This window comes from Tinamus guttatus, unplaced genomic scaffold (assembly GCF_059628265.1).
Source record: "Tinamus guttatus ecotype Peru unplaced genomic scaffold, ASM5962826v1 Tinamus_guttatus_pri_ptg000659l, whole genome shotgun sequence".
NCBI classification, from domain to species: Eukaryota; Metazoa; Chordata; class Aves; order Tinamiformes; family Tinamidae; genus Tinamus; species Tinamus guttatus.
The window spans coordinates 3506334-3527487 of NW_028289193.1; the positions used below are offsets into that span (position 1 = coordinate 3506334).

Below are 21154 nucleotides of genomic sequence, written 5' to 3' on the forward strand. Positions count from 1 at the left end.
GAAGGGGAGGGCTGGCTTTCAAATCTCTCCTTGCCTTTATACCCTGATATCATCAGGGTAAGGCAGTCACTGCTGCACAGCACAAATCTCCAGCTCACTGCAGGCGACATCCTAGGCCTTTCACATCCACATCCATCCCATGTACAAGCAACATCAACAACTTAATGCTGCACGTAAAAAAAAAAATCTTTAGTTTTATATTTTTCTTTTTACTCATATGCTGAAACTGTCATATTGTTAAGCTCTTCCCAGAAGAGGCACACTAACCCAAAATTATTATTTCTGTAAGTGGAAGAACACCCATGTCCTGGTTAGATATGATAATAGCAGATCGTGATATGGTAAATGATAAAGTAGATATGTTTGTGCCTTCAGAGGGTTACATTATATCACGAAGAATAACAAAACTACACATTTAATAGGTACTAACTCAATTCACTCACAGATCTGAATTATCAGAAGAAGGGCAAAATAAAGAGTTGGAAGCATGCACTACCAAAGGTAGTTTTAAGAGATAGCTTGATCTTTTTGATGGAATGTCTGGCACATCCTGTGAGGTAGATTTTTCAGGGAAAACTAATGAACTATAAAATAACCCAGGTTGGAGGACACTGCAAAATAATCTAGTTAAACTGCCTGTTCAAGGCAGGGCTAAATATGAGCTGCTTAGGACCTTGCCCTGTAGCTTGGGATGGTTGTAGCACCCACAGATGGAGCTTCTGCAGCACAATTAGGAAACCCCTTCCAGGGTCTATCTACAATTGCTGAGCAAAATATTCCTTTGTCTAGCTAGAATTTCCCTTGCTGCTGCTTGGGTGTGTTGTGTCTCACCCTTTGCTGCTCACTTCCAAGATTCTAGTTTCATTTTGCCTTTAACCCCCATCAGGTTTCTGGAAACAGCAGTTAGAACTTCCCTTGTTTTTTATTCCTTATAGGCTAACCCAACCTAGCCTTTTTATTGCACAATGCTCTGGGCCTCCAACCATCTCAGAAGTCCTGCTCTGGACTTACAAGGGACCGATGCTGCCAAACTGTTGTATTAGGTGCAACCTGGACACAAGGCTCCAGATGAAGGCTCACTACCCTCAAAAAGAGGAGAAACCACCTCCCTTTATTTTCTGCTGCAGACCAGGAAGCGACTGGCTTCGATCATCACAAGGGCCCGCTGCAGATGCTCAGCTTGCTCATCCTACCTCCAGGGAAGGGCCTTCTGCAGAGCTTTTAGGCAGAGCTTGTCTAGCTCAGCCTGTTCCTGAACCTCCTTCCATGAGCTTGTCAGGATCCTCTGAAGAGCAGCTGGGCTCTCTAGGGTACCAACTGTTCCCATCAATGTATATCCACAATCTGGATGGTTGGGAATTCTCCCGAGATGAAATGAGCTACTATTGCTGCCACGACAGAGTTCATCCTGATGCGAGATACTTGACCGAAAAGCTTCTGTTACACACATGGTCTACTGCTCTCCCAAATAACCCAAGTATTCATGTTGAAACAAAATCCATAATTTCTGAAGTTAGAATCTGAGAAACAAGTATAGTCTAAAAGTCAAAGCAGACAAAATAAAACAAATGTAATATGCAATGTCTGGAAGGAAAAGTTCAGAATGAACTCTGATTAGTTGGATACGTGTTTTACACTAAAATCACACCATACTTTATTTTACACCTTTGATTATGCATTTGAGCAACAGCTGATTGAATATCCTGGTTCTCTGCTTGGAGAGGGGGAAGGAGGAGGTAAAATTTGAACAATATCTTTTTTTTTTTTTTCTAGCTTTTAAAAATAAGCACATTGCCAGTAAGTACATGTATTTATGCTACACAAAGCAATACCACCGTAATTCTAAAGGTCAGTTGCATTTCATTACGTATTATGAGTTATTTATCTTTTGATGTTATTAGAAGGAGGGGAAAGCAATCAAAACAAGCACATAAATCCAGTTAAACAGGGCCAGGCCCCTTGCACTTTTTTTGTTCTCCTTTCTTTCCTTTTCTCTTAAGGATAATTTCCAGCTTTTTAAGTACCTATCACCCATCAAGAATATATATTCATTAAGCTTATTTTAGTATCATCAATAATCTATACTTATTCTTCTAAATAAACTCCAACTCCAGTTTCTGTTTACATATACTTAGATTTATTTGCTATACATCACTATGACCTTATAGTACTCAAAATCCATTACAGGATTTTCTTTTTGTAATAATCAGTCTTAACTCCACAAAGACAATAATACTGCTGTGGAAGACCAAAGGGGAGAAGAGCCATTTTTATTTACAGTTCCTTATTTTGTAAACATTTAGTCTACACATTATCCTAAGTTCTAATAAGGGTAAAGAGCTATACATAGAGACAGGAAACGGAGCCCTGTATTTCTATTCATGTTGAGCATTAGCATATATGATGAAACATTTGCCCTTTTTCTTTAACATAGCAGTAGGCCTTCTTCAAGTAAGTTTTTAAAACTTTTCCCAGATCGAAATATTTTGAAATATACAACTACATCTACTTAAGCCAAGCCATTTGGCTTTTATTCCATTTCTAGAATAATTTAAAGTGCTATTAGCAACCCGTCAATCAACACTTTTCTATAATAACAAAACTAATTTAAACATTAATTTACAAGATAATATACAATGTTCATCCGAAATAGCTGAAATTTCAGCACAAAGTCAGTCACTGTCACACTTAACAGCATTTTTTTTTTCTTTTTCTTTTTGCAGAACATAGAATAGAAGCTTTGAAACAAACAGTTTTGTTGAGCTGTTATTGCCACAAAGGCTTATCGATTTCCTACGAAAGTGGACAAGAGCTACTGGAACTGTATTCTAGCCTGTCGTTGTCTTGAGGGCACATGACAGTAAGTTTGCATATTCCACAAGTCTACGGAATTACAATATTGTCTACCTATAGTACATTATCTCATTTTAATCAGAGCTGGTGCTAACTGTAAATTTACAACATAGATCCACTCAAAAACAGCACAACTATTTTTTCTTTGGACAGGAATAAGCTATATTCTTGGAATTGATGTGCTACACAGCTACAACAGTATAACAGTATATATCTGACACTTTATGTTGAAGAAAGATGCATCTGTTTCATAATCTTTGTACTTTTAATGCCCTACTATAGCTACAAATTGTTCGAGTTTTACTTGCTTTAGCCTTTAAATTTGTGGAACTGTCACATTCTTACATTCCCTTGATATTTTTAAGTCCTTGCCACGCAGCTCAATATTTTCAGCATTTGTCCCAAACCTGCAGATCATTAACAGCATGTGCAAAACACTCTTTAACCTAACCAGCATGCAGTTAGAGCACTTACTGTATTGTTTAACTGACTTTTTTCTAAACATAAACAACAATAAACAAGACAAGTGGCACTGTTGACTTTGGATATATCTTCTACCTTGACCATATACATACTGGTATGTATTAAGGAGGAATGCTAGGCTTCTTATCTTGTTGTGGCACCGTATGAATTTATCCATCACTGGTCCAGACCAAGCTCTGCAACACCCACACACAGCTTTCTTCTTACGTAGGTTCATAGAGGGCAGCTTCATTCATAGATATAATTTGAATACAAAAATAATAGCCTTTATTCAATGAAACAGCCCCCTGGCAGCACTGAAGAAAGGTGTGTGGGCAACTTAGGAGGCAGCTGTAGAGAGGGTGAGAAATTGTGTAGACTGTGAGGTTCAAAGCAACTTATGCTCACTTTTAGTCCATGAGGTTTATGCTTCTTAAAAGTGCCTACAGCTTTAGAAAAAGTAGGACCATATTTTACAGGTGTGAGAAAATAAGAAGTCTGCTATTTCACAATTTTAATTAGATGGCCACGCAAAAAACAAAACAAAACAAAACAAAAGAAAGCAAAGAAAAAAAAGTGTAGAATAACACGTTATATTGCTCCTCAGGATGTGCTGCACTGATTCGTGTCAGGTTTGGGACAATACCCTGCAGAAAAAGTTATATACTTATTCAAAAGCCCAAATTTCTATGTCTTGAATAATGAAGTCTTCTCGCTTTGAAAGCGTATGATTTCCAAACGTTTTACATGAGTGACTTCTGCCATGGTAGAGATCGCCGTCGAGCCACAGAGCAAACTCCCCTCTGCAAGACAATGCATTAAAGCAAAAGATAGAGGAAATTAAACTGATGAATGTGTTTTTCATTCAGAAAGTTCTAGAAGGATGGAAAAAAATAATAGAATTCTTTTTCAGTACAAGTACTTCATAACTCTTGATGAATTCAAAACTGTAAAGAGTTATGTTTTTTTTTTCCCTCATTTAGAAATAGTTATTCAGATATTCTGAAATGAAAAAGTAACCTAACTTCATTCTGGATGTGCCAAGACAAACATGCGCGTAGAGCATGCAAGGTATCAGGATATTTCAATGCTGAAACTGGATACCATCCTCTGCTGGAGACAAAAACCATCTTGCATGATACTAACTCCTCCTAATACTAAGCCTTTTCCTTCTTGGCCTACAGCTGCTGAGCCCTGAGACGGTGAATTTGAAATTTGAATTTGAAAAGGTCAATTCAAAATTTTCTTTTTAAGGTGGGTGCGTATATACATCCACACAGGCAGTCGCTTGTAAGAGAGTCCCCATAATAAAGAACAAAAATTACGACTTACCCTCCTCCGCCAAAAGCAAGGGAGTCCATGTCACCTTTGATGAAGAACATATTGTCTCCTGTCCACTTGAAAACCTAGCGTAAAACAGACGACCAAGTTAAAATATCGGAACTTTTGGCTTCCGTAAAGATATATTTTGTTAGACTTTTCTTAACATGGAAATTGAGCAAAATTTACAATAGTAGAGGAAGGGAGAGTATATACGTATGGGGTGGGGGGAAACTTATTCTGCCTGATTTTCACTGTACTTGAGCTTTTCAGTATGCAAACCCTACCAGTTTATTGTGCACTTATACTGTAAGTAACTAGCATGATCACATACTTCTGGGGACAAGTCTTAGACTTAAGTATTTAAAAAATTCTATATAGCAAGCACAATATTACATATAGAGGTAAAAGAAAAAAAAAATCCTCCCTCCACATTACCTCCTTACCTCAAAGTCTGGAGAGAATGTGAAGAGAAATGTCTCCCCAGTGCCATAAAAGCCATCGCTCACTTTAAAAGGCTCGGATGCTAGTGCACCAAAAACCTGTAAGCAAAAATATGCAAAAAAAAAAAATACTGTAAAAATAATCTACAATTCAGCTTGAAAATTACGTGACATTTGGAATTTACTATGAATCTTACTTGGTATGACACTTCTGACTGCTTTAAGATAGTTTGATGTTTTGTGGCACAATCAACTGAATGAGGACCATCATTCACTAAGTACACAAACAACAGAATACAAACCTAAGATCGGGTATTTCTCAAAAAAACACTGCACATTTTTAAAATTACAGATCCAAAAGTCTTTGCTTCTTATGCACCTCCTTCTGGATCATTCATATTCCAGCCAGCACGGTTCCTTGCACCGAGCTATATTTCAGCAAGTTAACTACCCCTAACGGAGTTGTGGTTTTCTTGCAATTTATTCATTGCACTCCAAGGAGCAGGTAAGAGCAGGTATCGTGCCTTAAGAGAGACCTGGCTTCGACTAACCTTTTGTGGAGAGTTAGGGGATTTATGATGCTCAGCACCAAGAACACTGTACCAGTTGTTAAAGAGGTTTGAGGACAGGCTACTAGATTTTTTTAAATCTGATTAAAGCGATATCCGCAATTAAAAGCAAGTATTTCTGCTCCTTGCAGGAAACATATTCCCGCATCTACAGGAGTAGTAGAGCAGCTGTAGCTGCAGAGCACTAGCTTTTCTTCTGCACATCCTAAGAAAGCTGCCTGCTTTCCATTTACAGGCACCGCAGAGCTGAACATATAGGAATACAAAACCAGATGTGTCTGACTCAAAATCCTAGTTTCAGACAAGGAACTCGAGGATTTTAACAGCCATATATCTACTTGAACAGCAAGAAGTTACCAGCTCACCACTAGACCATACACACTGCTCGTAATGAAATAAATGTCCTTCTCCATGCTTTCACCCTCTAAGTCTTCCACTGACTAGTTATAGGACATAATTTGCTATTACTTGAAAAAAAAAAACTCCCCGATAATCTTCTCAACATCCTGATAACCCACAGACTGTTTTAAGTCTAGCTAGATGCAATCACAGCAATAGATGTTTCCTCTGACTTCTTTCAAAGACTGATTTTGAAAGACAAGAAGAGCGTCTCCAGCAGGTCAAGGGAGGGGATCCTGCCCCTCTACTCAGCCCGGGTGAGGCCACATCTGGAGTATTGTGTCCAGTTCTGGGCTCCACAGGACAAGAGGGATGTGGAGCTGCTGGAGAGAGTCCAGCGCAGGGCCACAAGGATGATCAGGGGCCTGGAACATCTGCCCTGTGAGGAGAGGCTGAGGGAGCTGGGCCTGTTCAGCTGGAGAAGAGAAGGCTGAGAGGGGACCTGAGCAGTGTCTAGAAGTACCTCAAGGGAGGCAGTGAGGAGGATGGTGCTGGCCTCTTCTCACTGGTGGCCACTGACAGAACTAGAGGTAATGGCCACAAACTGAAACACCAAAAATTCCACAGGAACTTAAGGAAAAGTTTCTTAACAGTGAGGGTGCCAGAGCACTGGAACAGGCTGCCCAGAGAGGTTGTGGAGTCTCCTTCTCTGGAGATCTTCAAACCCGCTTGGACGCAGTCCTGTGCCACGTGCTCTAGGTGACCCTGCGTGTGCAGGGGGTTGGACTAGGTGATCTCTAGAGGTCCCTTCCAACCTTCTACGATTCTATGATTCTATGAAATAAACTTGTTGTGAAAAGGGCATGCATCCAAAAGAAAACCCTCTCCTCAAGGCGTAAGCAGCACCAAAGGCAGTATCGAGCCTCTCCTGTAAAAAGGAGATGCAAGGAGTGCTACACTGGAGAGGAACAGAGGCAGGACTTGCAAATTAAACTTCCTTTAGAAAAGAACAACTGAGGAGGCTTTTCCTAATATTTCTGAATAATTTTATTAAAAAGACGTCATCACAAAACTGAAAATCACTGTTCAAATAAAGGTATTTTATACAAACGTACACACAGTTCCTTTACTCACTTGGGTGAATAGAGCTCCCTTGCAGCATACATATGCATAAATATTTTAACTCCAAAATGAGATTGGCTGCAAGAAACTTAAAATTACTTTGGAATTTGAAAACACTTCGAAATTTGAAAACTACAGCTGGCCTTGTCAAAGAGGCATAAGTTTCAAAACCAGGCTAAAAATCTGAAGTTTGCTGAACTGTGATGAAAAAAATGCCTTAACGGTACTTGTCCCTGTGTATTCAGTGACTCCAATAATCTTGGCCTACACATTTTTATTCTATTGAAAACATAAGGACAAGTAGTCTTAAGGCACAAATCTTTCTGTCAGTAGTAGAGCAGGATAACAAACAAACAGGCTTAACAGATAAAGGGAACTACCATCTACATATTATTTTCTTAAGAAACCAGACCAAAATTAAATAATTCTTTAGAGTAGATGGTTTTTCCTCTTTTTTTTTTTTTTTTTTTTTTTTTTTTTTTTTAAGATTTTTTAAATGCTAGGCTGGAATTCAGCACTGAATTTTAAGACCTACATCTGCATATACTTATTTCTTTCCAGCTTGATAGCCTCCTAAGTCAGAGAAAGTTCAAACGAGAGGTCACAGAAAATAGTGTCCAACACTGAGTATCTAACAAGTCACTATCAGAACATTATATCTTATATTTAAACAAACAAAGAATCCCAAAGATTACAGAAATCCATTTCTCCCAATTTTGGCAGGATATCTGGGGAAATGATTGTTTGAATTACAAAGCAGAAAGGAAAGAAGAAAATTAAATTAGGAATTAAATAGATCTGGAAACAGTTATTTGGCTTTAGTAGAAAATCAGCACAGTCATTTGGCTTAACAAATAATCACAAACCTTCAGTCTCACGCTACAAAGACATTCCAAATATTCTTTCTTCTTGCAATTTGTGAAAAAGTCCAAAATTAAAATACAGACATAACTGATTTCAGGTTTAAAGTAAGAAAAGCAGTAGTTTTCTTACTAGAAGGAATATTAAACCCTAAATCCTTTCCCTAAAAATATGCTTGGCTCAGATGAAATTTATCTTAAGCGAGAAAATTTCACAGAAAGCAATTCAGATCAGTTAATGACATTTTAAATTGGCCATAGTCAATTATTCAAAGCTAGTGGTTTAGGTCTTCCTGAAAACCCGCTGAGCACATGAATACTTTATTTAGAATCATGCAAAGGCAGAGGATTGCTGCAAATGATCTAGGATAGGTCTCTGGTACAATTCCTTGCTCAGAGGAGGACTATTTCTGAAGTTATGTAGCGTTGGCTCAAGGCCTTTTCCATCAAGCTTTGAGTATCTGCAAGGATGAGGATTCCGCAGCCTTCCTGCACCCACATTTGGTTCATTTCCATAAGCAAATCTTAATCATGAAATATTGCATTGCTTCTAGAAGCAACACACCAAAAAATGGGCTGTAATGTAGGGTGATTTGTTTCCCATGAAACTGCAATCCTCCAGGAAGTGAATCCACATGGATTCTGCAGGAGATGGGACTGTTCGGCTTGTTGTTGGGATGGGTCCTTAAGACTCCATAGTTTCAGGCTGCATGTCTTCCTCTTTTCCACTAGACGTGATGTGCACAGAGCAGTAATTTATTATTAGAGAGACTTGGGTAGTTAAGTGCATGAATTCCATGTCTAGAAACACTTGTTTTGTGACTCCTGTTTGGTAAACAGGCATCGAGGTTCTTTTTGAAATGGCTGGCAGAGCACACGGAGTCTTCACTAACAAAAGCAGATACAAATAGACACGTCACCAATCCATGCTGATTCATGCAGGTACCTACAGGCACCTCTAACGCACAGTTTAAGTAGCTTCAGATTCCAATCTTCAACTAAATGTTCAGCTTTGATACAATTAAAGCTTTAGCCTGTGAAAGCTGAGTCGGCTGCTTTTCTATCTGATGGATATTTGACTAGAAGGATCAGGCGATTAAAAAAATAGACAAAAGGATTAGAGAAAATTTGAGATCAAAAAAGAGTTTTACCAGCCACCTTCATCTTTGGAGGGCCATGTTAGACCACATGAGGGAGGCTGGAATGCTTTCCCTACTCCCAACACGTCAACATCAGATAGAGAGCTCCTCATAACCACTAACAGAGTCTTTGAGGAGGTGGGTACAGTGAAATCAGTTCTAGTTTGAAGGAAAAACACCTCAACTGAGGATGCATGAATGGTTTCCTTCATAAATATAGAAGCTGTGGAGTAAGCAGAGCAAGGAGCAACGCCAGTAACAGAGTGGTTTGCTCAGCTAGTGGCAAGGCACCATCCTAAGTTTGTTCTTCTTCAGAAAGGAGTAAGTTCATTTGGGGTCACCTTTAGGCTAGATGACTTAAGGAGCAGGTCGGGATTTTGGTGCATGAGATCAGAACCAAGAACACCAGGTGTCACTCAATACTCATTCTGGAGGGAAATGATCCCTTCTGGAAGGAAATAATCAGCATTTACTCTCAGCATGCTGCAAGAGAACTATATCCTGTGGGAAAAGGTACAGTATTCTGATTCTTTTTCATAAAAAGGCAGTTTTATAGGACAAGTTGCCTGGAGTGTGCAGGATATTACAGATGAATTGATAGATTTCAAAAAAGCAGTAGTGTCATAAACTGTATGCAGCATAACAAGCTACCATTGGCTCTTTTTCATGACTGTAGGACCAAGAATTGACAGGATTTTCATAGGTTTTGAATCCAAAGATAGTGTAAAGTTAGTTCTCCGCTGTCAAATACAGAGATCTATATCTTGATAGCACAACTATGGAAAATATCACTCTTAATTGGTGAAGTACAGCATGTAAAACTCGCCAGACCCTTTTCTTCTATACCGTATGCTGCTTGCTAATACACAGATTTTATCCACTCTCGTATCAAGGTTGGTTAAAATCTGTCTTACGCTGCAAAAGCTCCAAATTCAGGTAGCTTGGTGACTCGAGGAACACTTCTACACACCTCTGCATGTGAGCCTGTAAGCTGAGATACGTCACAGTTCAGTTCACAAAAACTTACGTTATGGTGGACCTACAATTTTGTTGGCTTGGCAATGGCGGCTTTTTGAACTTATTACCACATGGCAGATCAAGCAAAACACTTCACAGCCCTCAGTAACAGGACAAGACTATAGACTGTTGATAAGACAGCCCTATTAGGGGAGACAGATTTTCTTTTTGGGCCACATAAGCAGACAGAAGGAAGCATACCTCTTGGGGGATCCACAAGTTGCCACTGAGAAGTTAATTAGAGAACTAGAGAAGGAAAGTTAAAGCACTTTTTTGAAGAGGCTGATGGGTCTGCTGAGATATCAGATATTAAAAAATAATGAAGTTTCCTTTAAGAACTTCTGAGAAAAATGTTCTCCTAACGCAGATATTTAGAAATGATTTTCATTTTTAATATTATCAAAAAAAAAAAAAAAAAAAAAAAAAAACAACAACAAAAAAAAACCCCTGAAGCAGGAAACGGAAGAAAGAGACATGAGTTGGGGCTCCAATTAGCTAACATACTCTTCATTTTCAGTTTTCAGACACTCTGAATGATATCAGGTGATATGAGACCATACATCCTGAAAATAAAAGTAGTGGTTACCAAAGGAGGATACATTAGAAAAACAAAATCTATAATTTTTTTCAGTGGTTTTGTCCATTCTTGATGATAGTGGTAACTTACTCCCATGTGCCAGTACCCAACATTCAGGGAGAAACGAAGAGCCAAAGCCTTGTGCTGCCTCTAAGATTTATGCTACTTAAGGATATTTGCTACTTATAGAGGATTTTTGTGACTTAAACTGCAAGATGTGGTCCACCTTCTAGAATTCACATGCACTGCTCTTGAGTGGAAGAGCTATTGGCTGCTCCAACAGTGACTGAATGACAAAGAAGCACCAACAGCAGCTGGCAAAAGACTTTGCAGCACGGACTGATCCTCTGGTATCAGGGATTTTAGATACTATATTTCTCATGCTTTAAGTACATTAAAAACATGAAATTCAACAGCTGGACATTATGGGCTCAGCGTGACATTGATGCCATATGATTAAAGTGTTTCCTTAAAACACAGCATGTCAGTGAGTTCCTAGATAGTGAATCAGGTTTTTAAAACACTGCACATGACTCTCGATATACACAGTTTTTCTTTCCTCTTAGGATGGAGGAATCATAAAAGAATAGCTAAAAGACTTTTTCTTGATGGATACCCAGCCCCAAATGATTTTCCTACCTGTCCATCGCTGTCCTTGATCACCAGCAGGACAGGGGTGTCCAGCCCCAGCATCGTTCGGTACAAAGTCTTCAAGCTCATGCCATGCTTTGCAGTACTGTAGGCCAGAGTCCATGGGTAGCCGATGGTCCGTGGTGGAAGAGACTTTGTGAGCTGTTAACAAGATAAAAATGAACCTCTTATGGAAAAAAATACTTAATATGTATGCACTACATAGCAATGAGGGCTGTTTATGATCTTCTGGACTTTTACAAAGAGCCTTAAAAGAGAAGATCCTTTCGCTTGCTCAGTTTTGTTAAAACTTGCTGCTCAGGAAATGTGTCTATTTGTACCTGATCTAGCATGTATTCCAGGCATTTAAAGTTAAAACAAAGAATTCTGGTAAGATGGTTTTAAACTTCAGGCCATCCCTCAGGCCTTACTTGTATATTTTCTACCTCTAACATTCCAAGTGGGCTTCTTTTTCCATCTCTGCCATGGACTTTCGTGAGAATGACTTACTAACTGTTTGCAAAGTCTCTAAAAGAGTTATATGAAGGCACTAAGAGCGTGTATTTATTCTTGCATAACAATCCTACGCCTCTGAACTGAAGAGCTAGACTAGCTAAGTCAACAGGAATCAAGTTGAAAAGTACTAGAATAAGATGTTTGCTCTTCTAGCCCTATTCCTCCAACAACAAAAAAAACCCCAAAACAAACACACACACACGAGAAAAGACATAACAAACCGGTCCAAACTTAATCCAACCTTCCATAAACATATTTAACAGGATTACTTTGGACTAGATCAACTACTGAGAGAGCTGAGCTGTTGTCAAGGGGGAATGCAAATGGTAGAGAGAGCAGAGTTGGTAAGAAATCTATAGTGTACTTAAAGTTATAATACAAAGGAGAAAAGCAGGCACATATACATTACAAGTATAACTTAATACCTTTTCAATTTGTTCTGGTTGTAGTAATTCGCTTGGATCACTAAGATTTGGCCGGAATGCTTCAGGCTCCAGGTCTGTTTTAATATTTGTTGTCTGTTTTGAGTTTGTATCTTCTCTTGTTGTTATCTACAAAAGAAGTTAAAAAAAGTAAGTACTCACAATTCCATTTGCAGAGTCAGGTGATTTTGCAGGCTCAAAATCATGCAGTTACCGATTAAACATCACAACTCCTTTGAAAGTTAAGAAATCCATTAGATTTGTCCTCATGAAGATTCGTACTGCTTCACGTAAGTTGTTACTCAACAATATAACAAACTTACACACACTCAGAAGGAAACTATGGTTTTATGCTAAAAAAACAACTCCTCACACACAGCTGAAAGACTTTAAACACTCCTCAGAGAGCACAGCACAAAATGCTTGCACTGTGATACTAACTTGGTAGTAACCTAAGCGTAATTACAGAAAACTACAAAGAGGAGACATAGAAGCTTCCAGATGGAAGCTCTCAATTTTGGAATCAGTAACTTGTAGAGTATTCGTAAAGCTTTCCACATGTCTACCACTGATCTAGAGAAACTGCTGTCAAGTTGTTCAAAGCAAAGCACCTGAATGGAGCCCTATGAACGCTGATTCCTTGGAATGGATCTGCTGGGCTTTTCATGGGACGAACAAGATAAAATGACAACTGAGAGGAATGGGGGAAGGAAAGTATGCAGTGCATTAGCACCACGGATGGAGAGTTTTGGGGACTGGCAAGGAAGTAATTGCTGCAGGAGTTTAAAAATATCTGCCCCGTATGTCCCATCTGCTCCGCTGTGATAGATCACCACTTAGGGAAGCAGCAAAAAGCCACCAGACTCCTCAGGTCCCACAGCAGCTTCTTGCCTCACCACACTCACCAGCACTTTCCAGTTCAAATGCCATATGCTGAGAACTAGGCCAGCTGAGATCCAAACACTTTTCTTTCCACAAGTTAGCTAAATGTGCCTGTGAGGATGGCAGAAATCTCACAGAGGGGTAGGAGAGAAAGCTGAGGGAAGTAGCAACTTAAGCCACTGCAGCAAGGTTTGCCATAACCTGCAGTTATCCAAGGGAAAATAAAAACTAAACAACAGAGTAATCCTGAATAATGTATCAGTCTAAGTCAAAATTCACTGAATCGTCTTTAGACCATCTGAAGATTTATAATGGAACCTTGCAAATATCAAAACTTTAAGTGAAAACAGAAGGACTTAAAGACATCTGAAAGGCATCTGAACAAAACCAGGATAGTCCTTTCCCTCAAGAAGTATGAAAGAAATTATACAGGTACAAACTGCTACTACAAAAAAAAAGGAATTATAAAGTCAGAGTTTATTCAAAGTTATTGTATAACTCAATTACAATGTTAATTACTCGTTCGAGACAATGTACACTTAAAGCCAGCATCAAGCAAGCAAAACTCAAGTCTTCGCTTTTTTTTTTTATTATTATTTTTTATTTTTATTTTTAAATTCAAGGCACGCACTAGCTTCCAGACCACCAGAGAAGTGCACACGTTTGTACATTTGGCCTCCTGCACAAAGACAGGAAACTACTGCTAAGTGCTGTAAAACGTGCTATTGGCAGCCCAATTCGCTTCTGCCTTAAAAATCTCACTCCTCCTATACTAATGCCTCGATTCTATGCAACTTAAATATTGCTCACGACAGGAAGTTTATTCCCTAAGTTCTTCCATTCTGATTAAAGAGCCTCAGACAAAAAGTATTTTTATTCAGTTATAGGACTGCTTTGTTCTAGAAGAACACTGCTTTGTAGGAATAGCCAGAAGAATGTATCCGCATGTAGGTTAAAAACTTGCCACTTTATTTCCTCCTTAATCTGTGGACTCCTTGGCAATTCCCACAGACTGACTCCAGGATAGAGTCCAGGGGTTTCCATTACTAGTGGCTCCCCTGTAGCCCACACTACAGATGGCACAAGTGGCCCCAGAGCAGAGCCCGGGCTGTGCAGAGCAGTGAAACTTTTTGCAGAAAACCCATTTTTTTCTGCAGAAGCTGAACTGCTGCTTTTGGGTTCACTTAAGCAGCTAGCTATTGATTATTAAAGAGATAGCAAAAGCTCAGAAAATGCATTCTTATATATAATTACACAGTAGATAGGAAAAGAAACGAGCAGAACAAAACTGCGAATTCCTATAATTTCATGAGGAAACAAAAATTCACTGTTTCTTTGGGCTGCTGAGCTATGTTTTCCATCAATACGTTACATATGACATACATACCAATTTAAAGTTTTATATATGTCGAAGAACTGAGAAACACCTAAAGAGAATGCAAATATCAGATTAAATCCATGTCACTAAACCTTCAAAATCAGACCTAGACTGTTTTTGGAACAAGAAGCTCCACCAGCAGCTACATTCGTGTGAGCTGCCACATGTCAAACTACCTTCAGTTACCTGCTTCTATAATGGGAAACATACTCACCTATCCCACAGAGCAGCCGTGAAGCTTCATATTGGTCAAGTACTGTGAGATTCTGCTGAATTGCTCCTAGATAGAACTAACCCATGCAACTACGTAGCAAGTTTTGGATTCATCACCTGTTTTGCATTCTTTTTAGGAAAGTTTCTGTCTAATACAACACACAAGCCTAAAGTAAAAGCTAAAACACAAAGTCAAGCGGCATCGACAGCAAGTTGTTGAATTCTGACAGAAAATTCCTATTCTAAAAAGTTTGAAGTAATAATTTAGTCAAATTAACGTATTCTATCATAGCACTGCACAACAGAATATATCCAAAACAAAGGAATTTTCTGCTGGATTCTTGTAGTGCTGTAGATAAGACAAACCCACCGAGCATGGGACTTGTCCTGATCCAAGACACTACAAAAAGATGTTTTTATGTGCTGGAGATGGGATTAAACTACCAAAGAGGGCACCTGGAGACGTCTGCAGAGTGTGCGCAGTTCTTCGCTATTTAGAGCATCGATCCTGCAGTGATACTCAGCCACCGATACTACCTGAATATGGAGACAGGAAGACAATAATTCCACTGACAGTTGAAGAAAAGGAAAAACGTAAGAAAAAAAATAAAGTGCAGAAGGGTAAGGAAAGGAAAACGCACAATGGTAAGAAAACAAAGTGCTCGGGAGATGCTTGTTTTTGCAAGGACGATGCACATGTAGGTGGTTTCAGGCTTATGAGGAGGAGACACAGCAAAGTTACAAAGTAAACACGCTTGACACTACAGCCTGGAGCTTTTCACTGCTCTAACGTGAACATTGAGCATACCCAATCGTGATGATAAATTACAAATTAACAATACAAGTCACGTGCCTCATTCTAAACCCTTCACCCGAAAGTCCTTTCGGAGGTTACTCGCAGAATCTGCAAGTTGTTTGGACCCATTCTGCTTTCCAAGCTAAGCGGGAAGATTAGAAGCAAAACTCGGACTTCTCAAGAGGGTTCCAACTCCTGTAGTTAGCAGTGAAGATGCTGCTGGAGACAAGGAAGCGCAGCTGAAGTTCAGGAGCTCTCCAGTGACATCCCACCATGCCCTCAGCCCATGTGTTTTGGTCACCTCCAAAGCACAAGGAGCTACTCCTATATCTACACGTTCATTCCAAACGCCACCTCCGTTTTGGCAGCAGGTGTAGAGCCAAAAAGCCTTTATCCAGAAAGCTCTGCAACACACTGTCCTGGTGTGCAACAGGCTGCCTACAGGCCTACGATAGTTGCTTGGATGCACTACAGCAAACAGTGTGATTTTAAGAGATTCAAAACCATCATTTGCACGAAAACAGCTTAAAGCAGCTGGCGGATATTTAAATAAATGTCCTGTGCAGTAAGAGCATATTAAAAACTTCCCAGAGAGGCCACCACGGGGCAGAGGACAACAGCAGCAGCTCCCCATCTGCCTGCCCTTCCACAGGGGGTCTGAGCAGGTCCTAGTGACTGTCCCGAGTACAGAGCCATGGTCCAGACCAGGTCCCTTCGCTCTAGCCCTGCAGCTGCGAGGCAACTGGATGTGCCCTCCTCGTTTCACCAGTCACAAGTAACTTATTTACACCAATTCCAACTATTCTTTTTAAAAAGCCAAGAAATAAAATTGTTATAAAATTGTAGCGGTTCTTGCATTCTCGGAGCCAAGAAGTTACACCCAAAGCTTCAGTCCTATTCCTCTCCCTGTGCCAGTCTCCCCCATTTGTTTGCTATGGAAGTTCACTGCTTCATACGGATTATTCCCACTCCCCACTGTGGGCCTCACTCTGTCCCTTTCACACAAGGGACATCGGCTAATTAATAGGCCATAAATTTGCGTTTATGGGATTTCAGATAACATTATGTAATTGAAATTTCACTTATTGGAATACACATCATTTTATATGCATGCCATCTTATCTTCAAATGCAAATATCTGCAAGCTGTTTATCAACTTTTTGCTCAGTGAGCAAAATATGGCAGTTTTTCATATGCTGTGCAGAAGGCTACATCCCCAGAATGCATGGCATAGACACCAATGCTCTCAAAGCTAGTCCTTAAAATAAGTGTAATACCCACACTGGCACTCTGGGAGTGGACAAATACTTGTTTTCTTCTGCCTGCTGTTGCACTGACTTTCCAGCTGCTCTGCTGATCATTCCAGAAGCTACTTTGCCCCATTCAATTTTGATCTATTCATTCTTTAATGCAGTATTTCGTTTGCTCCTTGCACACTACTAGCACTACCTAGTGAGATGCACGCATGGAAGACAAGTATGCATCATATGGGACTCTAAGGATGTTCAGGGCAGAATGGTTAATAGATACATGTTCCTTAATTCCATTCTGGGACAGATAACAGTGTATGCTACAGTCACCTGCACTTCAGCAAAGCTTTGGACCCTCTGTAGTACACTCCAAATGAGGTTGGGTATTTGCCAGCTGTGTGAATTAGAAGGTGGGTGAAGAGCTGACTGGGTCACTGGGCTCCCGGGGTTGTTGCTGTTGATTCAAAATTAGCTGGTGACCATCTTCAGGGTCCAATATTGTTTCCCCTGCTCAGCAGTGACACAGATGGAGAGACAGAGCTTGGAAGCTTAGGTTGGGCAGCAAAGCGGGGAAAGGGCTAAATACACTGAGCAAAGGCTGCTGGTTGAAGGAACAACAAGAAGCCGAGGAGATGTAGACTCAGATTACTGCTTACACCAATTAAATTCACCTCTGCCTGCTTAAACACACCCAAAGCAGAGAGCAGGCCCACAGCAACACAACTGTGGAGCTGCTGCTCTCAAGCCAGGTACAGCTAAGCTTTCTTTTCCAGATACATGTTGACACCTAGCTGAAAATCTCCTTACAGGAAGGGCTGGCCCCTATCAGGGCTGAACAGGCTTTGGAAAGATAAGTACAGAGAAGGTGCAAAGGCATTAAGTGGTTCCCTTTAACACCAGTTATCTACTCCCTTATGGTTAACTGGGTGTGAAAGGGAAACAGATATTGAGGAAGAGAACAAGAGCTGAGCATTTTTGCTTTGAATCTTAATAAATTTGTCAGATCAGGTGAACTGCAAGCTCTTTTGCTAGTGGCTATTTCGTTCTTGGGAGTCAGGAAGTTGCATTTCTCATTCCAGGCTATTTGAATAAATAAATAAATACCAGTTTAAAGTTGTCAGGCCATTTATGAAGTTATCAAAACAATTAGTCCACCTCTCATTCATTAGTAACCAGGGTGAGGGAAGAAAGGCTCAAACCCTTTCTAAAGGCTTACTGTCACTGGAAGCCACTTTAAAAGCAGCATTCATAAATGACATGCAGTTAGGAATTTTGATATTAGAAACAAACAAACAAATAAAAAAAAAAAAACAACTTTCAACTTGGCCTTTTCAGCAAATTTAGTTTTCTCCCAAAAACATTTACACACTGCTTGAAAGGAAATGGTACTGAAAGAGCAGTCTTCCTGCTGAAAATGTCATCATCATACAGTAATATATTAATACACGTGTTTATTGTGTCAGGTGAGCATTTATAACACCCAAACCTAAGACTAGGAAACGGGATAGTTTCACTTGATTTTGATGGGAAGGCAAATCCTGTGTATGATGTTTCCCTCTGCCTCTTTGCATGAGCACCAGTAGAGCTAAACAGAGACAAGCTCTGCTGCATCCATCACAGACTACTTTTATGCTCATGCCATCAGACACGCTCCTGAAGATCTTTTTGGAATAGAACTTTTAAGTTCTATTCCAAGTTAACAATAACTTACAAGTTATTGTTGGAAGTTATTGTAGATGCAGGCTCCATCTTCCACTACAACTATATCAACCTCCTAAGGGGAAAAAAGGATGACTGAGAAATTAATAGCTCTTTATTTGAATCCCAAGTCATCCAGACTTCTCTGCAGAGCTGTCCTGAATGCCAGGTTGTTTTCTAGAGCAGTGGCAGAAGGGCCAAGTACGTTGCAAGAAGGCGACATCCAGCAGCCTCCAAAGCTCTGCACGGCCGAGGGCGAAGGGTCTGGCTCCAAGCCGAGCTACAATTAACACACTGCAAATACATGAAGAACCAGGAATAACAGAGCTTGGACAAGCCAAAGACTATGAGACTGGAAACCTTAGTAAGTAATTTTTTCTCTGGATATAAGGTAGACAATTTAAAACTACAGTAACACCAACAAAAGAACTAATTTATCTAAAGGAAGGCAATTTTTAGAGTTTGACATTGGTGTAAGATTTATGGAAATTATTTTCTTGAAGAGCTAGGCCAGGTAGCTTAACTCATTTTGTCAAAACAAAAACAAAAATCCGCATTACTAAAAATAATTAAGTTTCCTAAACCCAGTAAATTCATCCTGCAAAATGATTTTGCTAGCACTGAAGCTTTCTTAATAGAGAAACTAGGGATGAGGTTCAGTTGCCTAAATGCAAAGCCTCTAGTGCCCGGCCTCAATTTGCTTCTCTAGCAGACAGCAGGCTGGTCAAGCCTAGATACCAATTCTGACTTCACTAGTGCCATGGAAATATTCTCTTGGATTGCCAAGAAAGTGCTGTGCTACGTGCAGGTGTTACGTGTTACTTGTTTGCTGCTGACTTACACTGTTCATCTGCTAATACTGTTCTTTGAGGCCTTTTGAAGTGTTCACATCCTAAAATACTAGGCCTCACTATAACACCTAATATTTAAATGGGAGATATTGTTGGGGTAAGATGAGTAAAAAGTGAGTCGATTTAGCAAATTGGTTGACACAAGGTATGGTAAAAATCTGTTGTACCGGGGCAACGTTCCAGCCTCGAAAATCATCAGTAGAAGGAGGCACTGCACTGCACTCTGCTGTTATTTCCCTTGGTTATTTCTTTAGGCTTTTTCCTAAGGCTTCCAATGCTCCTTCCCTCCCTCCTGCAAGGACAGGACGTACCCGCACGGCACCCGGTCACTGGAAAAACAACTTGCAGCACAGGCCACAGCAACACTAAAACAGCCTCTATGTCTGGACACCTTTAGTTTCTCTTTTAATTGGACTTGCATTTTATATTTGTGAAACTGTTTTCTACCTCCCCCGTAACAAAGGGATTTCTCACACATTCTTTAGTATAACCTCTCCAGACTCTCCAAGTCCCAAGTCTCCAAGACCCTCCAGACCTCTCCAAGTGTTGCTGCTTGTGCAATAAGCTGGATGATAGAAATAGTGGTTTTTTTTTTTTTTTTTTAGAAACACAGTTTTGGTAAACTGTGCTCCATAAGCTCCATAAGCATTGCTTATGCTTCCATAGGGCAGGCTTCATTTATATCCGAGTTAGAATAGAGATGTAATCACTGAATTATCTTCCATCTATAAGTATTTTATTAGTTACTAACACACATTCGGGGAACACACCACTGCCACACGACAACACAACTTCATTTTCTGCAAGTAACTTCAGCTCAAATGATAAAGAAACAAAACCAAGAGACACTCAACAGCACCCTCATAAAAAGGTATCTCCAGAAACCCCAAATTTGCAGCTCTTACAAAGAGAAAACGCTCGATCACAAATGAAAAATATCTTGTCTCTGTATATACTTATGAGCTGGTAAACCACAACACAGGGTCAATTATACTTCTTCTCTAGCCCAAAGACATCACCAGTTTTAAGTCTCCCCTAGACCCATTTCTTTTATGCTCTACAAGTTCAGCTCTTCTGAAGAAAACAATGCAAAACACCACAACTACTTCTATAAGTCTAGTCAACTGAAAACAGTAGTATGAATTTTAATATTATATATCTAAGAGTGGGACTAAAACACATTCCCGTCCATCAATTTTTAAGTATTATCTGACCTATTTCTTCCTATGGTAGAACAATTTGTGAAAGATGTAAGCAAGTACCAGTTCAGAGGTTCATACTTTCTTGATTAAAAATCAGTGCAAACCCCTGTTCATCGTATTTAGCTATTAATGGAGCTTTGTTGAAATAAGATGCATTTCTCCAACAACAACAAAATGCCGAAGCCGAATCCTCAGAGCAGCTCCTCTTTTCTAATGCTAATGGAGTGATTTATAAGCTTTGTATATGCACTGAAGTCATATAAGCAGTCAAGCATCAGCAATTAAATTATGTATGTGAGAGTAATGAAGATCTACTGCTCCCCATCCTCTTACACATTCAGTATTTCAACTTGAAGAGCCAGGCACCATAACCCCACGCGAACGCAGCAAGAGAAACGAGTGCATTGTACCGAAAATTACCAGAGCGAATTTATGATTAACCGCTTGGTGCTTCCTTCCCTTCTTCCCATGCCAGAGCCGAGACATTCCCCTCCTAGAAATGAAAGGGGAGGCATTCCAGGGTGCTGCCAGGCATTCCCTGTGGCTGCTGTGGACGCGGGGCGCGCGCTGGACGCGCTGGTGACGCGGCGCGCGCGCAAATGACGGCGCCAGAGG

At 40.0% G+C, this 21154-nt stretch overlaps 1 protein-coding gene across 9 annotated transcripts in view; it reads right to left on the reverse strand.

Moving 5' to 3' along the window:
- Nucleotides 1–2120: 2120 nt before the first annotated feature.
- Nucleotides 2121–21154, reverse strand: part of OXR1 (oxidation resistance 1) — a 187731-nt gene continuing 168697 nt past the window's right edge. For 3 of the 9 annotated variants that reach the window (XM_088536326.1, XM_088536328.1, XM_088536330.1), the window contains 6 exons: nucleotides 15187–15279; nucleotides 12273–12398; nucleotides 11341–11493; nucleotides 5082–5177; nucleotides 4648–4721; nucleotides 2121–4118 (listed from right to left, as the gene is read on the reverse strand). In XM_088536326.1, coding sequence (XP_088392452.1) covers nucleotides 3983–4118; nucleotides 4648–4721; nucleotides 5082–5177; nucleotides 11341–11493; nucleotides 12273–12398; nucleotides 15187–15279 — 678 coding nt within the window. In that variant the 3' untranslated portion in view covers nucleotides 2121–3982. Of the gene's footprint in view, nucleotides 4119–4647; nucleotides 4722–5081; nucleotides 5178–11340; nucleotides 11494–12272; nucleotides 12399–15186; nucleotides 15280–20959; nucleotides 21045–21154 lie in introns of those variants that run through there. The other 6 variants (XM_088536327.1, XM_088536332.1, XM_088536329.1 and 3 more) reach the window with 4 other exon arrangements.